At 36.8% G+C, this 18,569-nt stretch overlaps 2 protein-coding genes across 9 annotated transcripts in view; one reads left to right on the forward strand and one right to left on the reverse strand.

Moving 5' to 3' along the window:
- Window positions 1-18,569, reverse strand: part of LOC145278014 (monocarboxylate transporter 9-like) — a 215,576-nt gene that overhangs the window by 137,053 nt on the left and 59,954 nt on the right. The window lies entirely within an intron of this gene.
- LOC145278015 (monocarboxylate transporter 9-like) overlaps window positions 1-18,569 on the forward strand; it is a 93,417-nt gene that overhangs the window by 56,638 nt on the left and 18,210 nt on the right. For both annotated transcript variants that reach the window (XM_080130206.1, XM_080130207.1), the window contains one exon: window positions 18,265-18,534. In XM_080130206.1, the coding sequence (XP_079986332.1) occupies window positions 18,265-18,534 (270 nt within the window). The remainder of the gene's footprint in view (window positions 1-18,264; window positions 18,535-18,569) is intronic.

Consider the following 18,569-nt stretch of genomic DNA (forward strand, 5'->3'; position numbering starts at 1 on the left):
ACCAGCGTCATCCATACGAACTATGTGACCAGACTATCGGAGACAACTTTTTATTACCATCAACTAAATGCTCAGTAGTCCTGCTTTCCTCCATACTTCTGTATCTGTGACATAAGCCATTTGATATGTACTAACTGTATCAGGCACCTTTGATGAAAGCTCTCAAAAAGTTTTAGTTGGTGTTTACAGAGTGCCTATGTTTCACTTGTATGCAGAAGGATCATCAAAGCAATTTATATGCAATAATTTTCGTATGTAACTTGATGCCATACTGGGCCCGCACACGTTTTGTAAGTGCTGAAAAATCAAAAAAGGCCATTTCAATGCAGAAGTGATTTTTCTGTCAAGGCTGCATTTTTCGGAGAGGGTACTGCCTGAAGAGTGCACTTCATCTAATTTATTACATTCAACGAAGATAGTTAGTTCCATATAAGGCGATCCGGGTGCTGGATCATGCATAACTACTGTTATTTTAGGTTTAATGAGTTACATGCAGATACAATATGGTTAAAAAATCATTGGAACTCATCTTCTGAATGTGCAACGATATCACAGTTATCCGCGTAGAGTTCAAAACAGAATTCGTAGCTTAGTAGAGGGGAGGCTTTTCTCTTTCCTGCAACATTTTTCGCACAGAAGAGACGTTGCGAGCCTGTCTCTTCTTTATCGTCATTATCATGGCAAGTGCTCGGCTGAGCTCCAATCTATTGTCCCCACTGGCCTGACTTTAACGAAAAACACTCGTCTACCTGAAACCACTATCAATAATTTCCTCCACTCTTTATCCGTGCCTAAACCTAAACGTAGATTCCATAATCAGAGCTTCTTTCTTAGAACTGCACGATTGTGGAACTCTGTTCCGTTTTCCTGCTTTCCAGCTGATTACAATATCGTTGTTGTTTTCAAGTCCAACGTAAACAAATTCCTGATGAGCCGTTCCCTTATATAATTCAATTTACCAAATTTATACTACTAACGATTACTACATGTTCCCCTTGACCACTGTACACTCAGTAACACTTATTCTTGACTGGCTTCCGGGCCTTAGGAAGTGGCGACTACTTTGTAAAAAAAGAAAAAGAAGCTCCTTGACCAATGAAGAAGAGACTTTTGTTTGTGAAAGTAGTCTACGGACATTATATACACTGTCAGATGTCTGAGTTTCCACAGAATGCCGCAATAAAGACTATAACAAAGTAGGTGTTGAGTAACATGGATGGAGAATTGTCATCCCGTTTGACCTCATTATTGATAAGTATTTCCCCAGATAGAGTGCAATTAAAACTAACTCTAACCTTCAGTTGTTCGTGAACTGTATAAAAAAAACACCCTTCTCTATAGGCAGCCCAATCTCAGTAAGATCTTTTCACTTTGTTTATTTATTTCTCTTTTTGCTTTTACAACTGTGTATACCTTCTCTTTAAATGTATTTATTTAATGCATTTTAATTACATATGCGTAAAAATGGTCTCTAACACTTAGTCCCACGCGAGCCGTTTTTATGGTCAGAGGAACTCTACTCGATAACGAATAGCCTATGCAAGAATATAGAAGAGCTAGGACCACCTTTCTTTCTACTATAGAAGACAGAAGTTTAACCTAAAAAAAAAATAATAATAAAGAATAAAATAAAAAAATAAAAAAGTAAAATTACCATACACATGTGCTCACTATAAATAGATATAAAATCCGGGGAAAGGAAGTGAAGCAGTCACACTAACAGGGGTATGCTCGCTGACAGACGCGACAATTTTGAAGATGGGCAAACAATATAAGCTAAGTTAATTTAACAAATCCTAATATTACCAAAATGGCAACTGCTTTTTTTTTTCTTAATTTTGACTAATGTATTTTAACTATATGCGCATATATTGTCTTTAACTCTTTGCTTCCATGCGAGTCGTTTCTTCTATTTATTTTTTATTTATTTATTCACTTTGTTTATTTATTTCTCTTTTTGCTTTTACATCTGTGTATACCTTCTCTTTAAATGTATTTATTTAATGCATTTTAATTACATATGCGTAAAAATGGTCTCTAACACTTAGTCCCACGCGAGCCGTTTTTATGAACTCTACTCGATAACGAATAGCCTATGCAAGAATATAGAAGAGCTAGGACCACCTTTCTTTCTACTATAGAAGACAGAAGAACTTTATTAAGTAGTATACTTAATATATGCAATCACTGTACGCTTGCTTGTATTTAAGTGTCCTCCATGATACCCATACCATACCAAACCACTGCACGTGGCTCATAATTTGACTGGCACTATATTTGTAACTGCAATATACATAATACCAGCTGTGATACTAGGGCTAATTTTCTGAATAGATGCAACACTCTGCGCCTGACCTTAATGACTACAATTCCAAATCCCAACGAACTAGCTGTCCCTATAACTGGGAGGGAAAAACCTAATAGCTAGCTACGAAATCTTATACATTTTACCTCCAAGACGATTGCGTTTGTCTTACCTGCATGCATAAAAAAAAAAAAATTCCTCCCTTCTTCAAACTAAACCTTACCTGAAACTCAAATCCTAATGGAAATCCATCTGTAAATAAATAACCCCTCTTCTCTTGAACGCTAACAATCTACTCATTCCAACCTATCCGCCACTAAACTCCCACATTGCTCCGCATCTGTAGTGGAATCGCTAACTTCCAGCCCCTAATCCCTCACATGCAAACTGTTTTAATAGCCATGACTAAACATCTATACATTTCTACCTCTAAGGCATGCATTACAGCTCATTCCTATCCAGTAAGGGACTTAACAGCCTATGCACACAAAGGCAGGTACTTAACAGCCAAAGTACCCAGAAACAAAGCGATATGCACTACACAACTGTCTCCTCGAGTTTTGCAACGATTAATTACGTTATTGAAACGACACTCCTTGTTATGCAAAACGCCCCATGACTCTTACTAAAAAATACCTACAACTTCAACTCTATTCGCACCTACTGAAAACCTGCCCATATATCTATTCACCTAATTACGCATGACTCAAAACTTGCTGTCTTATCCATGCTATATTGCACTTACATCTTAACCCTCCTATCATCTAAAATAGCTCGGGCACAACTCGTAGCTCAATTCTTAATACCTACTCATACTGTAACACTATACTAGACCTAAGCTAACATTAATAAAATAAAAAAATAGGGTAAGACTAAAATCACATTATCTCCTCCCTAACAAGCCCTCTTACAAACATAGACGCTTACACTGCATGAACTTCACCCACCCCCTTTATCCATTAACAAGTAAATAGCATGTCCCTAAATAACTTTGAGGAGTGTAACTAATCAGTAGAGATATAATCCCCCACAAACTAACCCAGTAACACTAACAACGCGGGGTCGCAGAAATACCTGGATTAGAACCTAGGCGCGGAGAAAACCCTCTCAGGGCTGACGGACCCAGTAGGTCTTCCCAGATTATCCGTCTAGGAGAAGGAAAACTCTGAAACTAAACCAAAGGGGAGAGAGGCCTCTTCAGTCTTCGATGACAACCTTCCTAGAGCTGGTGACTCAAACAAATTCACCGGTTTGCAAACCTAAATTGCTTAAGGAGTAGATAGGCTCTGTCTATCGCCCGGCTTCCATACTCCTTCTTTGCCTATTAGTCAAGCGCAGAGACACTATCTCAGTGATTCGACAGAAACACCCAGCGGTAGATCTTGTTTCCTGGCTAGGGCAATGAACGCCGTTCTTCCCCATTCCCAGCATGCCCCACCCCTAAAACTGAACATTTGGGAGTGCTTGAGTATAAGATATGCCTGAGCGATTAGATTGGGTTGACCTTCTTCTAAAGGGTTGAGGGTACCGGATTGACAGTTCCTGGCTGCTGTTCCCGACTGGTAGTACAGGAGCCCTAACTCTTTGGTAGCGCTTAGAGCGGCTGCTCCATCAACAGTTGAATAATATCGGGTTGTTTGCAGTGCCATGACGCGCATGGAAAGGGACCCTGCACTCATCCCCGGTGGGCTTTCCTGAGGCCACAATCCTAATTGGAGAAAGGTCAGCTGATGGTCTACTTGTGATGCATGTCTGAAGCTCCGCATAACCTCTTGTTTAGCTCCCCCTTACCGAAACTCTTAAAAAAAAATATGACGACAGTACAATCTAAAAACAAGCTTAAACCAGGATTAGGGACAAACAAATTCAACTTGCCTCCTCCCTTGAGGCTCTCATTCACAAATATCCGTGGGCTTAGAACTAACTTAGCTGATGTTGAAGCATTTCTCTTAACAAATACCCCTGATATCTTAGCACTAAGTGAGACTAACCTACACTCCTCCATTCCCTCTAACCACTTTAACATGCCTGGATATCTCCCACTCTGCCGTAAGGACTCTGACAGACATATGCACGGACTTGGAGTTTACATTCGTAATACCCTTCCCTTGACTAGAGAAACAAACCTAGAAACAGATGATCAAGCCTTTATGTGCTTTAGACTAAACGTGCAACACAGTATTGGCTACTATTATTTTCTCTACCGCTCTCCCTCGACTCAGGACTGCTCTATAATAAACAAAGTATCTGACAGCATAGACACGACACTGTCCCTCGACACTAGCGCACAAATACATGTGTTTGGTGACTTTAATGTCCACCACAAAAACTGGCTTGGATTCTCTACTCACACAGATGCAGCGGGCAGCACAACCCATAGCTTCGCTATATCTCACTCCCTATCACAAATTGTTACGTTTCCAACCCGTTTCCCTGACCAGGAAGAACAACACGCATCACTTCTAGATCTGTTTTTGACCACAGTTCCCGATGACTGCATAACGAAGGCCCACAGCCCACTCGGGAACGCTGATCATGCAGTGATAATGGTTGAAATCGCCCTAAACTCTAGACCCAAAACTGAAGAGCCAGTGCTCAAAACAACGAAATATTATAATAAGGCTGACTGGGAAGCCATCAGGGAACTAATTAGAGATGCTCCATGGAAAAATATTTTCTCTCTCCCTGCTGAACAATGTGCAAACGAGACCACTGACTGGTTCAAAACTGCAATCGAAGCGCATGTTCCCATGCGGAAATTTTATAGTAAGCCCCACTCTCCCCAATGGTTTACGTCGACTTGTGCAACTGCCATTACTCAAAAGCAGCATGCATACCGTAGGTTTAACCGACATAAGTCCAGTTCAAACAGACTGAAGTATATAGAAGCTAGAAATAACGTTAAGAAAGAAATAGCGACAGCTAAGAGAGAATTTACGGAAACCACTAAAAAGCGCATCGAAGCACAAAAACTAGGAACTCGAGACTTCTGGAAAATCTACAACAGTGTAGTAAATAATGGGCAATCAACAATTCCCCCACTAACCAACAATCACGAGGTTGTTTCCTCAGCAACCGACAAGGCTAACATGCTTGCCAGTCGGTTTGCCTCAAACTCCACACTGGACCCTTCCAACCACCCCCTACCTGACTTTCCTATGCGGACAGACGCCACACTAGACGATCTGAAAACCACCCCTGCTCAGGTGTATGCTATCATAAAAAACCTTGACACCTCAAAAGCATGTGGACCCGATCTTAACCCAGCTGTGCTATTAAAAAAGTGCTCAGCCGAAGTAGCTCCAGTTCTCTCCAAACTCTACAACAAATGTCTTAATGAAGCCTGCTTTCCGGGCTGTTGGAAAACTGCTTCTGTTGTACCAGTATTCAATAATTCTTGCGAAAGGACAGACCCATCAAATTATCGCCCCATTAGCCTCCTCCCACTTTTTGCCAAAATATTTGAGACCATAGTTAACCATGCTCTAGTCCATCATCTTACAGATGCTAAACTACTGACTGACAAACAATATGGATTTAGACAAGCCCGTTCCACAGCAGACATCCTCACTGTGATCTCTGAACGTATATACCATTCACTGGACAAAGCGGGGGAAGGCAGAGCGGTAGCTCTAGATATATCTAAGGCTTTTGACAGGGTATGGCATGAGGGTCTCCTCAGTAAAATCAGATCATACGGTATCACTGGTAGAATACTTAACATAATTAAATCCTTCTTAGATAAGAGAAAAATCCAGGTAGTCCTCGACGGTCGCACATCTAAACAATATGATATAAATGCGGGAGTGCCCCAGGGTTCTATCCTTGGACCTCTATTGTTCCTGATATTCATAAATGACCTCCCCGACAACATTGCCTCTGAGATGGGTATATATGCTGATGACACTACACTCTATGGACGACACGACAGGAAGACGAATGAACACATTTCTAAAGAAATGGCAGAAACACTAGAGGAAGACCTCCAATCTGTAGTGGAATGGGGACAAAAGTGGTTGGTCGCGTTCAATGCTGCCAAGACTAAACTAGTTTCATTCAATAATTACAAGAAACCCTCTCTACCACCCATAGCAATGGCAAACGACTCTTTATCTGAGAGTCCATCTTTCAAACTCCTTGGCCTAACGTTCACAGGAAACATGAGTTGGAACAATTACATTGAAGGCATAGCCAGGGCCGCTGCAAGAAAGGTAGGCTCTCTCTACCGTGCTAGAAAACTACTAACACCCGAAAGTATCCTGTACCTCTATAAGGCCACCATTCGCCCATGTATGGAGTATTGCTGCCACATCTGGGCTGGTGCATCGGCTACTAGTCTCTCGCTCCTTGACAAGGTTCAAAAGAGAGTCGCAAACCTGATAGGCCCTGAACTGGCATCTAAGCTTCAGCCTCTGTCCCATCGACGAAATGTTGCATCCCTCTGCCTTTTCTACAAGTATATTAGTGGTGAATGCTCTGACGAACTGCAATCACTTGTGCCCCCACGACGCGAGCACCCTCGACAAACCCGACAGGCTACTAGATCCCACCCCCACACTGAAGAGGTCCCTAGATGTAAAAGATCTTTTTACTCCAATAGTTTCTTCCCCAGAACCGCAAGACTCTGGAATTCCATTCCAAGTCCCTGCTTCCCCAACAGTACTGACATGCAGAAGTTCAAGTGTAACGTGAACCGACACCTTGCTGCCCAAATCCCTACATAGTACCCCAGTAGTTGTTGCCCCTGATAGTAGCCCCCTACACCAAAGTGGCAATTTGCCTTGTTTGGGGTGAAAATGTAATAAAAAAAAAAAAAAAATAAAATAAAAGCTTTGGATGAATTCATAAAACATTAGTACAACGAAAGATTTAGTTCTTTGCACTTTTCCCGCAATCGCTGAGCACTGAAAATCATATCCTCATGCTTTCACAAAAACCACACTGTGATTCTGGAAGTATTACATTGATAACTGTGTGGACTAATCTATTCAGAATGATACACGAAAACACCTTGCCAACAATAAACAGCAAGGATATTCCTCTAAAATTACTGCAGTTTAACCTCGACCACTTCTTATACAAAAGATACGAGTATCGCATCTTCCCAGTCCCGATGCATTCATTTCCCCGTACCCTTTGAATGGCTTGCTCCAGGAGATCGACTATTTTTTCACCATCATTCTTTAAAATCTGTTATGCAGGCGCTTTACTGTTGTTTATTTGACTCACAGAAGCTTTGGTCTCACTTTTACCTCACGTCAAGGGTCATGATTGGTTAATGTTGCTTAATAAGATCGAATACAGATTCGTCAATGACGGATGGCGATTAGGGAGTCTGTTATAATGTTCCCAAACATCACTTTGATTTCTTCTGGTTGTTTTAAAGTGGTAGCGTTTTTGATTTGAGAGGAGCAAAACTCGATTACTGTGGCTGATAGAGCTCTTTGATTATTTTGTAAAACAGTCTCGAGTTGTTTGCTACGAGTTTTGCTTCTTCTATCTTTATGAGCCACTGGTTTTGAATTTCGCGTATGCGCGTTTGTGCAACTTTTCAGAAATCCTTGTATGTTTTTGTAGCTTCTAATTTTTTCTTAGATCGATACATTTGATGATACGGTTTTCGAAAAGAATGCGTTTTGTTTCAAGAAGTGCATCAATTTCCTTATAATTTTCAGTAAACTAGTCTTGCCACTTCTTATTCAAAAACCGAAAGATATCTTGACCAGCAGAAATGAGTTTCGGTCCTGGATATGACCTTAAACTATATCCGATCGTGAGGCCTCAGCTTGCAGGCCTTAGGGAGTGTGGAGCCACCCTTTAATTGCCATTGCTCCCAGGTAAACTCTGGCCCGGAGTGGTAGTACCTGTTAGGGTTCCAATTATGGTTAAATAGAATACGACTTAAAAAAGAAATATACTATATTAAAAGATCGTTGTTCAAAATCACCAGATTCGGCATTAAATAACCTGAAAAGGGTTGATATGCCGTAAAACAAAACAACCAAACAAGAAATGAGTTTCACCTTAAAATCATCCCATCGATTTCTTTCATCAAGTTTAATAGAGGTAAGTGGGTGTTGCCGTGTGCCTTTGTGTTTGTTTTTTATTTTCTGACGAAACCACGTGTTTTCAATCTCAAGATAATGTTCTTTGCAAAATTACAAACGCTGGAGACCATTGCCATTTGCATTTCCCAGTGCGTGTGCGCGTAAACATTTCCAAGTTTGACAATCGCGCATTCAAATCACCAAGTATATATATATATATATATATATATATATATATATATATATATATATATATATATATATATATATATATACGAGACGAGGGGTGTGCACTAAGTAATGCCCCTGATCCACGTCCAGTCGTCAGATCTAGCTGAAATTTTGCATGTGCAATGATTTATATCTCTACGGGTTATGTGGCAAATTACAGTTCTGAACTAATTGTGGTTTCTGTTTTGCAGGTTTGAACTGAGGCAGGTGTGAAATAGAGCCTGTTGAATGTCGAGCAGTGATCCGCTTTTTGTATTTGAAAGGACGCACACCACAGGAGACTTGATGAAATGAAAGAAACTTATGGTGATAATACCCCATCATATGAGATTGTAAAACGCTGGCATCGTGAATTCAAACATGTCCGGAAGTCGCCCCCTTCTGTCATTGATGAGGCATCTATCCGTCAAATTGAGGCTGCCATTTTGGAAGATCGGCGCATTACTATTCGCGAAATAGCCCAAGATGTCAAGATTAGTACAGGTCTGTGAAAACAATCATTCATGACCATTTGCATATGCATAAGGTGTCTGCTAGATGGATTCCCAGGTTGCTCACACTATTCCAGAAGCGAGAACGCGTCGAGTGCTCGAGAATGAATTTGGAGATGTGCCAAGAAGACGAGTCAAAGTTTTTCAAAAGACTGATTACACAGGATGAAACCTGGGTCCATCACTATGATCCAGAGACCAAAGCCCAGTCAATGCAGTGGAAGCACTTGGACTCACCACCTCCAAAAGAAGGCAAGGGTGCAGCCGTCCGCTGGCAAGGTCATGCTCACAGTCTTCTGGGACTAGAACGGAGTAGTGATGACAGATTTCCTGGCAAAGGGTACCACAATTACAGGAGCCTATTATGCTTCACTTTTGAGCAAATTAAGGGAAGCTATCAAAATCAAGAAGCGGGGCAAGATCAGCAAAGCTACCCTCCTCGTGCAGCACAATGCCCCGGTCCACAACTCGCATGTCGCCAGATCAGAAGCATGTGATCATGAATTCCTTCCCCATCCTCCATACTCTCCTGACATTGCACCCTCTGACTTTCACCTCTTCCCAGCTATGAAGTTGTTTTTGAAAAGAAAGCGTTTCCCAGATGATGCAGCCTTGATTTCTGAAGTCACGTCGTGCTTGGAGACCAACTTGTGATGTTCTACAAAAACGGCCTCCAGAGCTGCATCAAACGATGGGATAAATGCATAACTCTGGGTGGTTCCTATGTAGAGAAAGACTAATAACTGTGCCATGTTTCGTTACTCTACTGCTATGGAAAGTATTTCAGGGACATTACTTATTGCACGCCTATTGTATATATATATATATATATATATATATATATATATATATAAAATAAAATTACAATTAAATTTACCAAAATGGTCCAAGATGGTAAAATCAAAGTATATTATAAATATTAAAGAATTAATATTTATAAAATTATCTCAGCCAGATGTAAAAGCTCGATAAAACCAAATAGGAAATAGAGCTTATAATATGAGCAAACAGTTAATAAAATATGTTAAAAAACACTTTGAAATGAGTTAAAAACATATTTAATCTGAAAAGGAAACACTAGATAAGTGGATAGTCCTAAATCCGCGGAGTTTCGAAGAAATACTTTCCTTCTCATCAGAGTGTAGGAATTAGCAAAATGCGGGATCGGATTTTGCATGCAGAAGTATTTGATGAAACAACAGTAAGTCAAAGATCTTACTTGAAAACAAAAAAAGTGAAGCAGAGGGAATATGGTGAAGAAATAGGTGATTACACATGAATGGATAGTCTGGTGGAAGATAAAAAATCCAGTGACGGTAAAATCCAAATGAAAAACTTCAAGAAAGTGAAAAGAATTTCCATTTGTACAAGTAAAATCCAAGGAAATCCCGTAATTGGACGAAGGTGGTCCATAATAATTCAAAGGTAGAAATCCATGGAATAAGCCACAAAAAAGTGTGTACAAGGAAAAAAGAAAAAAATCCAATAATATTAATAGAAGAAAAATAATATATGCTTTTCACTCCACTTCCGAGGCATGAAAATAAATAAGAAAGATCATAGAAGAGAAAGAGGAGAGAAAAAAAAACAAAAACAAAAAAATGATAAAGTTAAATATAAAATATAAAATAGAGTAAAGGGAAACAAAAGTCAAAATGACCCAGACAGGAAATGTTAAAGGCGCGAAAGCAATATATAGGGCAAAATAATATAGGTCAACTGAAATGTACAGGTCATCACTTAAAAAAATGTCAGCAAGAGTTGTTAGACGACACTAAATAGAAAATAAATAAATAGATAAAATAAATAAATAAATTAATTAATAAATAGAAAATAAATTATAAATAAAGAATAAATAAATAAATAAAAAAATAAAAAATAAAATATAAAATAAAAAATAAAATAAAAATTATTTAAGGGGAGAGGATGGCCGGTATCTGAAAATTCAGGAAAAAAAAGAAAAAATGCATATAGTAAAATATAAGTAAATATATATACAAGATATGAAAATGTGGGTAGATTTATATATTAGATAGATAGGAAGGTTTAAAGAATAAAGCAGAAAATGCAGATATGTAACCGGCCATGCAAAGATAAGATAAGAATTAAAATAAAAGATTATTAAATTATAAAGTATTAAGAAGTATGTAGAAAAACGATAAAGTTAAAGAAAACTTTTTTTATATCAATATAAAGGGTAAAAGTAATAACTATGTAATTTCAAAATTGCCATAATTAAATTTGGACTTATTGTTTACAGAAGCAGATCAGTTCATTTTTAGAATTTATTATATTTTGACTTTGAGGGGAAATAATTATAGTTATAGCTTCGATTTGGCAGAAGCGACATGACATAGAGCCTGGAGTATAAGACTTCACTTTTTTTATGATAGTCCATTTCATTGAGAAGGGGTATTGTTAGAGTTAAGTTTTTTAATCAAAGTGGTTAGAGAAGTTCCTTGGTTATTATTAGAATCATGGTTGTAAAAAGTAGAAATGTGGTTTGATATTCTTTTCTTAATAATTGTTGAAGTAGCGCCGATATATGCATGTACTTTATTAAAAGCTCGAGGTCTGGTATTAATATTAATTTGATGATTTGTATTAGTTAAATAGTTTGAATTTTGTTCATAGTGTTCAACAAATGGTTGGACAATATCTGTATGAGGACTAGTTTGGAGGGGATAATGAGTGTTGCTAGTGTTAGGATGGCTATTAGGAGAAATATTATTATTCTCAATATTATTATTATTATTATTATTATCATTATTACTAGTTGTATGATTGTAGATTGAAGGGCTGCTCAGGTGGTGTATTGGATTAGTATCTATTTCAGATGGAGGATGGGAAGAAGAATAACTTGAAGACGAAATATTAGTGTCTGTTATGGGAGGATTGCGCGGGAGCTCAGTAATAGTGCGAGAATATATAACATCTCTATGGATGCAATCATTATTGAGTGGGCAAGGATGTTTGTTATTACAATTACAGTTAGTTTTGGGTTTAATTAGGAAAGGGATTTTTTGGGCTGATTTAATTTTTTTGTTATAAGATGCTAAGATTCTTTGTGCTAAATTAGGCATTGTTGAATAAGAAATACTGATTGAATTTTTATTGAAAATAGAACTATATCTGTGTGGGTATTTGAAAGAGTTTTGTACAATGTTAAAGAATTGCTTAGGTATATTAGTTATATATATATATATATATATATATATATATATATATATATATATATATATATATCTCATCAGGCATATTGAGAAATAGCTTTCTTAGTTCATCATAAAATGGGAGTATTTTTGTTTCAGGGTAGTCCATTGTTGGGCGTAAACTGACACGATAGTGAAAACATTTTTTATCGCAGAGGGAGACGTAAAGAAATAATACGTTCAAATTTATTAAATGGAAGTTGCTGCAAGTTTTTAAAATGGTAGAATTTGATAGCAAAACCTACATCGCGTTCTCTCGCTTTATCAGCAGTTTTCCCTTTTCCAAAAGAAAGTATAACCAGAACGTTTTTCTGTAAGTTTAATGTCATCAGCAAGACGTGCCTAAGAAAGACTAGTAAGATCAATGCCATACAGAGAAAGCTCCCTAGCTAACAGAGAAGTTCTACGGTGTAGCCTTTCCGACAACTCGTTGTCAAGTAGTCTTCATACATTTCAGCATACAACTTTCATAACGGCGAAGGTGCAAAACCGATTTGTATGTTTGTTATTTTTATTGTTATTTTAATAATGCTGACTTATTGTCCTCACTGTTGTTGTAACTAAATGAACGATCCGCCAGCCGTGGCTACTGGCCAGGTGTTTAGGCAAAGCATTTCTTTGTGATACCTTTTAAAATTCTCGCAAGAAACAAGCAGTGCTCTCCAAGAAAGGCTGCTTGACACCCTTAACTCCACCTAATCATGCCTTTTTCCTCGATTAGACAATTGAAGCAATGTTAGGATAAGTTAAGTGTCGCAACCGTGCATAGTTCAAGCTACATACTCTCGCTTTGTTGGACCAGTATGCGTCACCAAAACGTGAATCGGCAGTGCACTTGGGCATTTGAGTTGAGCGATGCTTGTAAGAATGCGTCACATAAAAACACAAAAAAGGTCAAGGTGATACTTGTGTATGAGTTTATACAGAGCGGTATTAGCTAGCACTGCACACAATCATCTTTTCGAGTTGTTATGGTTTTCCAATGACATGCAAATTGAGACGATTAGTTAATACCAGACACTCAGGTTTGATATTTGGAGTGTCACTTCTCCTTGATGGATTACCAGTACAGTGGCTGAGGAGTTTCCATCTACCCTGATACAGTTCCTATGTGTTATCCTATACATTTTCATGTAGTTTTATATCAGATATTACTTTGTAAGATGAATTGTTTTCTTTTAAGCTGAGCAGCCTCATCTGCCCCCTTAAAAAAACATAGATGCTAGTTGTCCATTGAGCTCATAGAGGTTCATACGCCCTTTTGAAAGTTATCGATTTTATTTCCTCTGGGAGACTAACAACTCTCCTCACCAGACAGAGCTGGTTGGGGAACCAATTTAGTCGCCGGCGTCCCGACTATGCCAAAAGTAGTACTGGGTTACATGGTGCCAGTAGAATAACTGGCATATATATGAATATATATATATATATATATATATATACATGCATATATATATATATCTGACATATACATATACGTATATACATACATATACGAGTATACATGTATATACGTATGTACACACACACATATATATCTACATATATACATATATATATGTATATATATATGTGTGTGTGTTATAAAAGATATATGGCAATTAAGCTACACAGAATAATTCGCGTTTCTTCCACGCTAGGATTCATCATCCTTATGCGAGGATTTTGTGGTTGTCTCGCGTTTTTATATACGCACCTTCTATTATATTTTTTGTTTGCTAATCAGCTTTCTAGTTTCCATCGCACACTTCCTAATCAGCCAATGAGCAGGCACTTGCAGGACAAATACCCAGTTGACTTTCGGGTCACACGTTCCTTTGTGTGTGTTGTTTTGGCGGGGCGCGTAGGTATCTAGTGTCGTGGCCTATTTTAAATCTAGATTAAATGTGTTTTTTTTTGTTAGTTTATATATATATATATATATATATATGATAATTTATGTATATGTATGTTTATTTCATTTTTTATTTCCTATTGTTATTGTTAGTATATATATATATATATATATATATATATATATATATATTGTTTTTTTAAAGTTTGTTTTTGAAATATCGTTGCTTTCAATGTATACCGTTTTCGTTTAACGGGTCTAGATTGTTATTTTAAAAACAAGTCACCGTTAATTTTGAATTAAGCTCAATGTATCTATTTAATAGGTGCAGAGCATATATAGTGTAAAATTTTATTGAAAATTCAAAGACTCCCGTTTTCTTTTTTATAAACTTCATTTATTTCCTGGATTTTTTCCATTACAGATGTTTTATTGAGGAGTTTGCAATTTTACGGTTTATGTTTCCATAAAAATATTTTGTCCCCATCAACTTCTTCAGATGTTTATCCATTATATTTTTACAACAAAAGGTGTATTTTTAACATACTGAACATCGTATTTGGGTAAAAAGATTTCCAAAGCCATGCCTCCTCACTTCCTCCATCTTTTGGTGTTATGTGAAGATAGTTTTCCGTTTTAACCTGTAGTTTCGTATTTTTTCTCGATTATCATATAATTTTACATAATTTTATTTTTATATTTATGCCTGTTTATTTTAATGTTCATTTTTGCTTGGTGTTTGAATTCGTATTATTACCCGATCCTTCTGTTTAGAAGAGGGTATCATTTTTTATATCTAGGATTATCTCCCTTGCATCCTTTTCTTTCCTTATATTACACGTTTTACTTATACTATTTTTTTTCTAATTTGCTCTAGTTCGTGAAATTAATATCTGTTTCTGTGCAAACACCCGTGGATTACATCTAGTTTGTTTATATTTTTCCCCTTTATCAATTATTGACCATCTTAATTCATATTCAGTTTTATTTTCCTCTAATTCTTTAATCCATACTGCTAGAGTAGTTGAGTTTTTCTTTGTTTTTTTTCCGGCAGTTTTCGTTATTGCTATTGGTTCTGTTTCTATTTTCGTTATAGTAACTGTAATTGTCATTATTGTTATGATCCTTTCTAATGTTGTTTTCATTTTTATCTACTCTGTTGTTTTTTTCGTTATTTGTGGTGTTATTTTCTTTCTCATTTTCATTTTTAAATGATGCTAGGTGATTACGATATCTGTCCTTAAAGCAAGTTCATTAAAATAGACACGTATATATATATATATATATATATATATATATATATATATATATATATATATATATATATATATATACATATATATATATATTTATATATAAGGTTACACTGCAAAATTTTTATGGGTTTACTTCTTATTTTTAAAATAAAAACTTCATTTCGTTCATAGTAATATCCCAGATATTTCATCTATTGTCTCCTCAGTAACAAAGATATTTGGCATTAAAAAAACAACGTATGTGCGTGTGTGTGCGTGTGTGTGTGTGTGTGTGTGTGTGCGTGTGTGTCTGTATACAACTATCCTACAACCCACACAACTAACCCGATCATGACCAAACCTGGTGTGATGATTCCCCACAATCTAGGGATGGTGCACACCACTTTTCAAGGTTATGGTAAAAAATAAACGTCATAGCCTATGCCTATCCTGACATGATGGTGGTGTCCGACCATGCGATGGTGCACACGGTAAAGGTCAAGGTTATAATATCTTTATCAGGTTCATTTATTGCTCTCTCTCTCTCTCTCTCTCTATATATATATATATATATATATATATATATATATATATATACTGCTACAGCTAGGATATTTGAGATAGAACGGGATTACCTAAATCCAGATTGTTGGACGGTCAGAAGTTTAGCAGCTCAAAGGTGATGGAATAGAACTTGGTTAATTATGGACTCAGCTATTTTTGCGACAAGCAGGAGAAGGCTAATGGGCGATAATTTAATTGGTTATTTCTTTCGCCAAAATTGCTGAAAACTGGTACCACAGAAGCAGTTTTCCAGCAGTCAGGAAAGCAAGATTCGTTAAGGCATTTGTTGTAAAGTTTGGAGAGGACTGGAGAAACGTTAGCGGAGCATTTTTTAAATAGCATAGCCGGGATGAGATCGGGTCCACATGCTTTTGAGATGTCTAGGTTGTTTATTAAATCATGCACCTGAGAAAAGATAATTTTCAGATTACCTAATGCCGTCTGGTTGCAAAGGAATCAGAGAGGGAGTAGTTTGCTGGATCCAATGTAGAGTTGGAGGCAAATCGACCCGTAAGCATTTTAACGTTTTCGGTTAACGGGCCTTGTTAGTATTCTATAAATTGGATGTTTTTGATGCGTACATGTGGAAAGCAAGTCTAGAGACAAACAGACAAACAGACTATAATTGAATTGTACGTGCCTTTCAAGATTGTACTATGAATTAATTAAATGTACTCGTGTTTAGCTATTAATTATTTGGTGTAGTCTATTTTCAATATTTATGTTAATACTTATTTTGCTGTGTTATGTATCCTCTCTGAAATAACACTTGGTGATAAGAAATAAAACCTAGCTAATTGACACCAACACAACTCGTCTGAAGATGAACATCCGGTGATCTGATATGGAGACACCTGCAAATAACACCTGCAAATAACACCTCCAAATAACACCTGCAAATAACACCTGCAAATAACACCTGCAAACAAAAAAAAAACAGGGAGAAAACACGTATATTTGCTGCATAGAAAAAAATACCGGTTAAGGTTTTTGCAGTAATTGATGCATGTGTGATCCCAAATGCTATACATAACTGACCCACGTCTGATATCATTCCAGATAATTCTTATGTTCTCTCTTCTAGTGTTAGAACGATTAATCGGACACAGATACATGAGGAGGTAAAATCAGATATTTTCAGAGTATCAGAATCGGCATTGGAAGAATCTGTGCCTAATTTCCAATTCTTAAAACGATTCTTTTATATTTTTTTATTTTCCATTGATGGTACTAATGATAAAATGACAAATAGCAATCGTTTTTTAAACTATATGTAAAACTTAAATATATAGATCATCATAACGATGTAAGTAAAATCAGTACCGGAAGTAATGGCACAGGTGAAATGGCATAAGTAGAAATGGAGCAGGTAAAAGCACGCATGGATAAATAAGGAAAATGACACGTGAAAAATATAGATGAAAATTTCACAATTACTTTACAAAACGCTATTTACAATCAATAACCAGAAATACATTTGAGAAAAATAGAAAGATATCGTTTTATAATGTACGCTCCCCAACTTTATAAATGTACGCTCCCCACTTTTACGAAAATGCATGCATTATGCCATATTTACAATGATCCGAAAAGTACAAAAATATACCTAGATATTTAGAAATGTACAAAAATCGAACTCGTTAATTATATCAATCTATGGTTACGGAGGGCGGGGGGAGGGGGCTTTGCCCGATCGTAAAATACGCTTAGATATAATATTTTAATTTATCCAGATTTCGTATATATCATAGAGTCGTGATTTCAAAAGTTTAAAAAAGTATTTGGGTGCCATCAGCTAGAATCGAAACCGAAAGCAAAACTGCAGCGTTCAACACTGGTGACGTTACCACTGTACCAACGTTACACGCATATGAACCAATTAAAAATAGACTAAGATAAATGTTCAAAATGTATAACATTTTTTTCAATTGTGACCCCCTTTTTAACCTCTTAAAAACTATTTTAACCGGCTAAAGACCCATAAAAGAACAGTTCATAAAAAAATCCAATCATTTTAGGCCCGTAACGCCAGTCTGCAAACTTCAGTTTCGGAAGAGATAGTTTGAAAATATGGAGACAGACAGACAGACAGATATAGTGAGTTTTATAAATTAGAATTGCAAATTAAGAACAGAATTGGAAATGGTATCGGAATCAAGTAAAATATTAGAATCGTCGCATCACTACTCTCTACTCTCTTTCACTCTCGTCGCAAACGAGCAATAAAAATATGTTGTTTTTTTATATATACGTATGTGTTTTTGTTATTCTTTTAAACACGTCAGTAATATACAACAGTTTGTTAAAAGTTTTTTATTTAAACGTTTTATTTATTTTCATTTTAGCTAGCGAAAACTATATGATCTTCATACCAGCCAATGTTGTTGATGTCGGACTTAGTGGTGAAGAGGGAGCTCTAATTATATCCGTGTATGGTATATTTGCTGCACTTAGTCAACTTGGCGTAGGAATGGTTGTTGACCTGCTTCACGTTCCGATCAGTTACATTCTAACTTTTTCCATGACGTCTCTAATAATTATTTCGATAGCAATTCCATTCTGCCATTCATTCATCACCTTTGCTATCTGCACGGCAATTTATGGAACCTTTCACGGTAACTAATTCTTAACCATTTTTTATTTATCTTTT

The sequence above is a fragment of the Euprymna scolopes genome, chromosome 6 (genome assembly GCF_053919585.1).
Source record: "Euprymna scolopes isolate OS-2025 chromosome 6, ASM5391958v1, whole genome shotgun sequence".
Lineage (NCBI taxonomy): Eukaryota > Metazoa > Mollusca > Cephalopoda > Sepiida > Sepiolidae > Euprymna > Euprymna scolopes.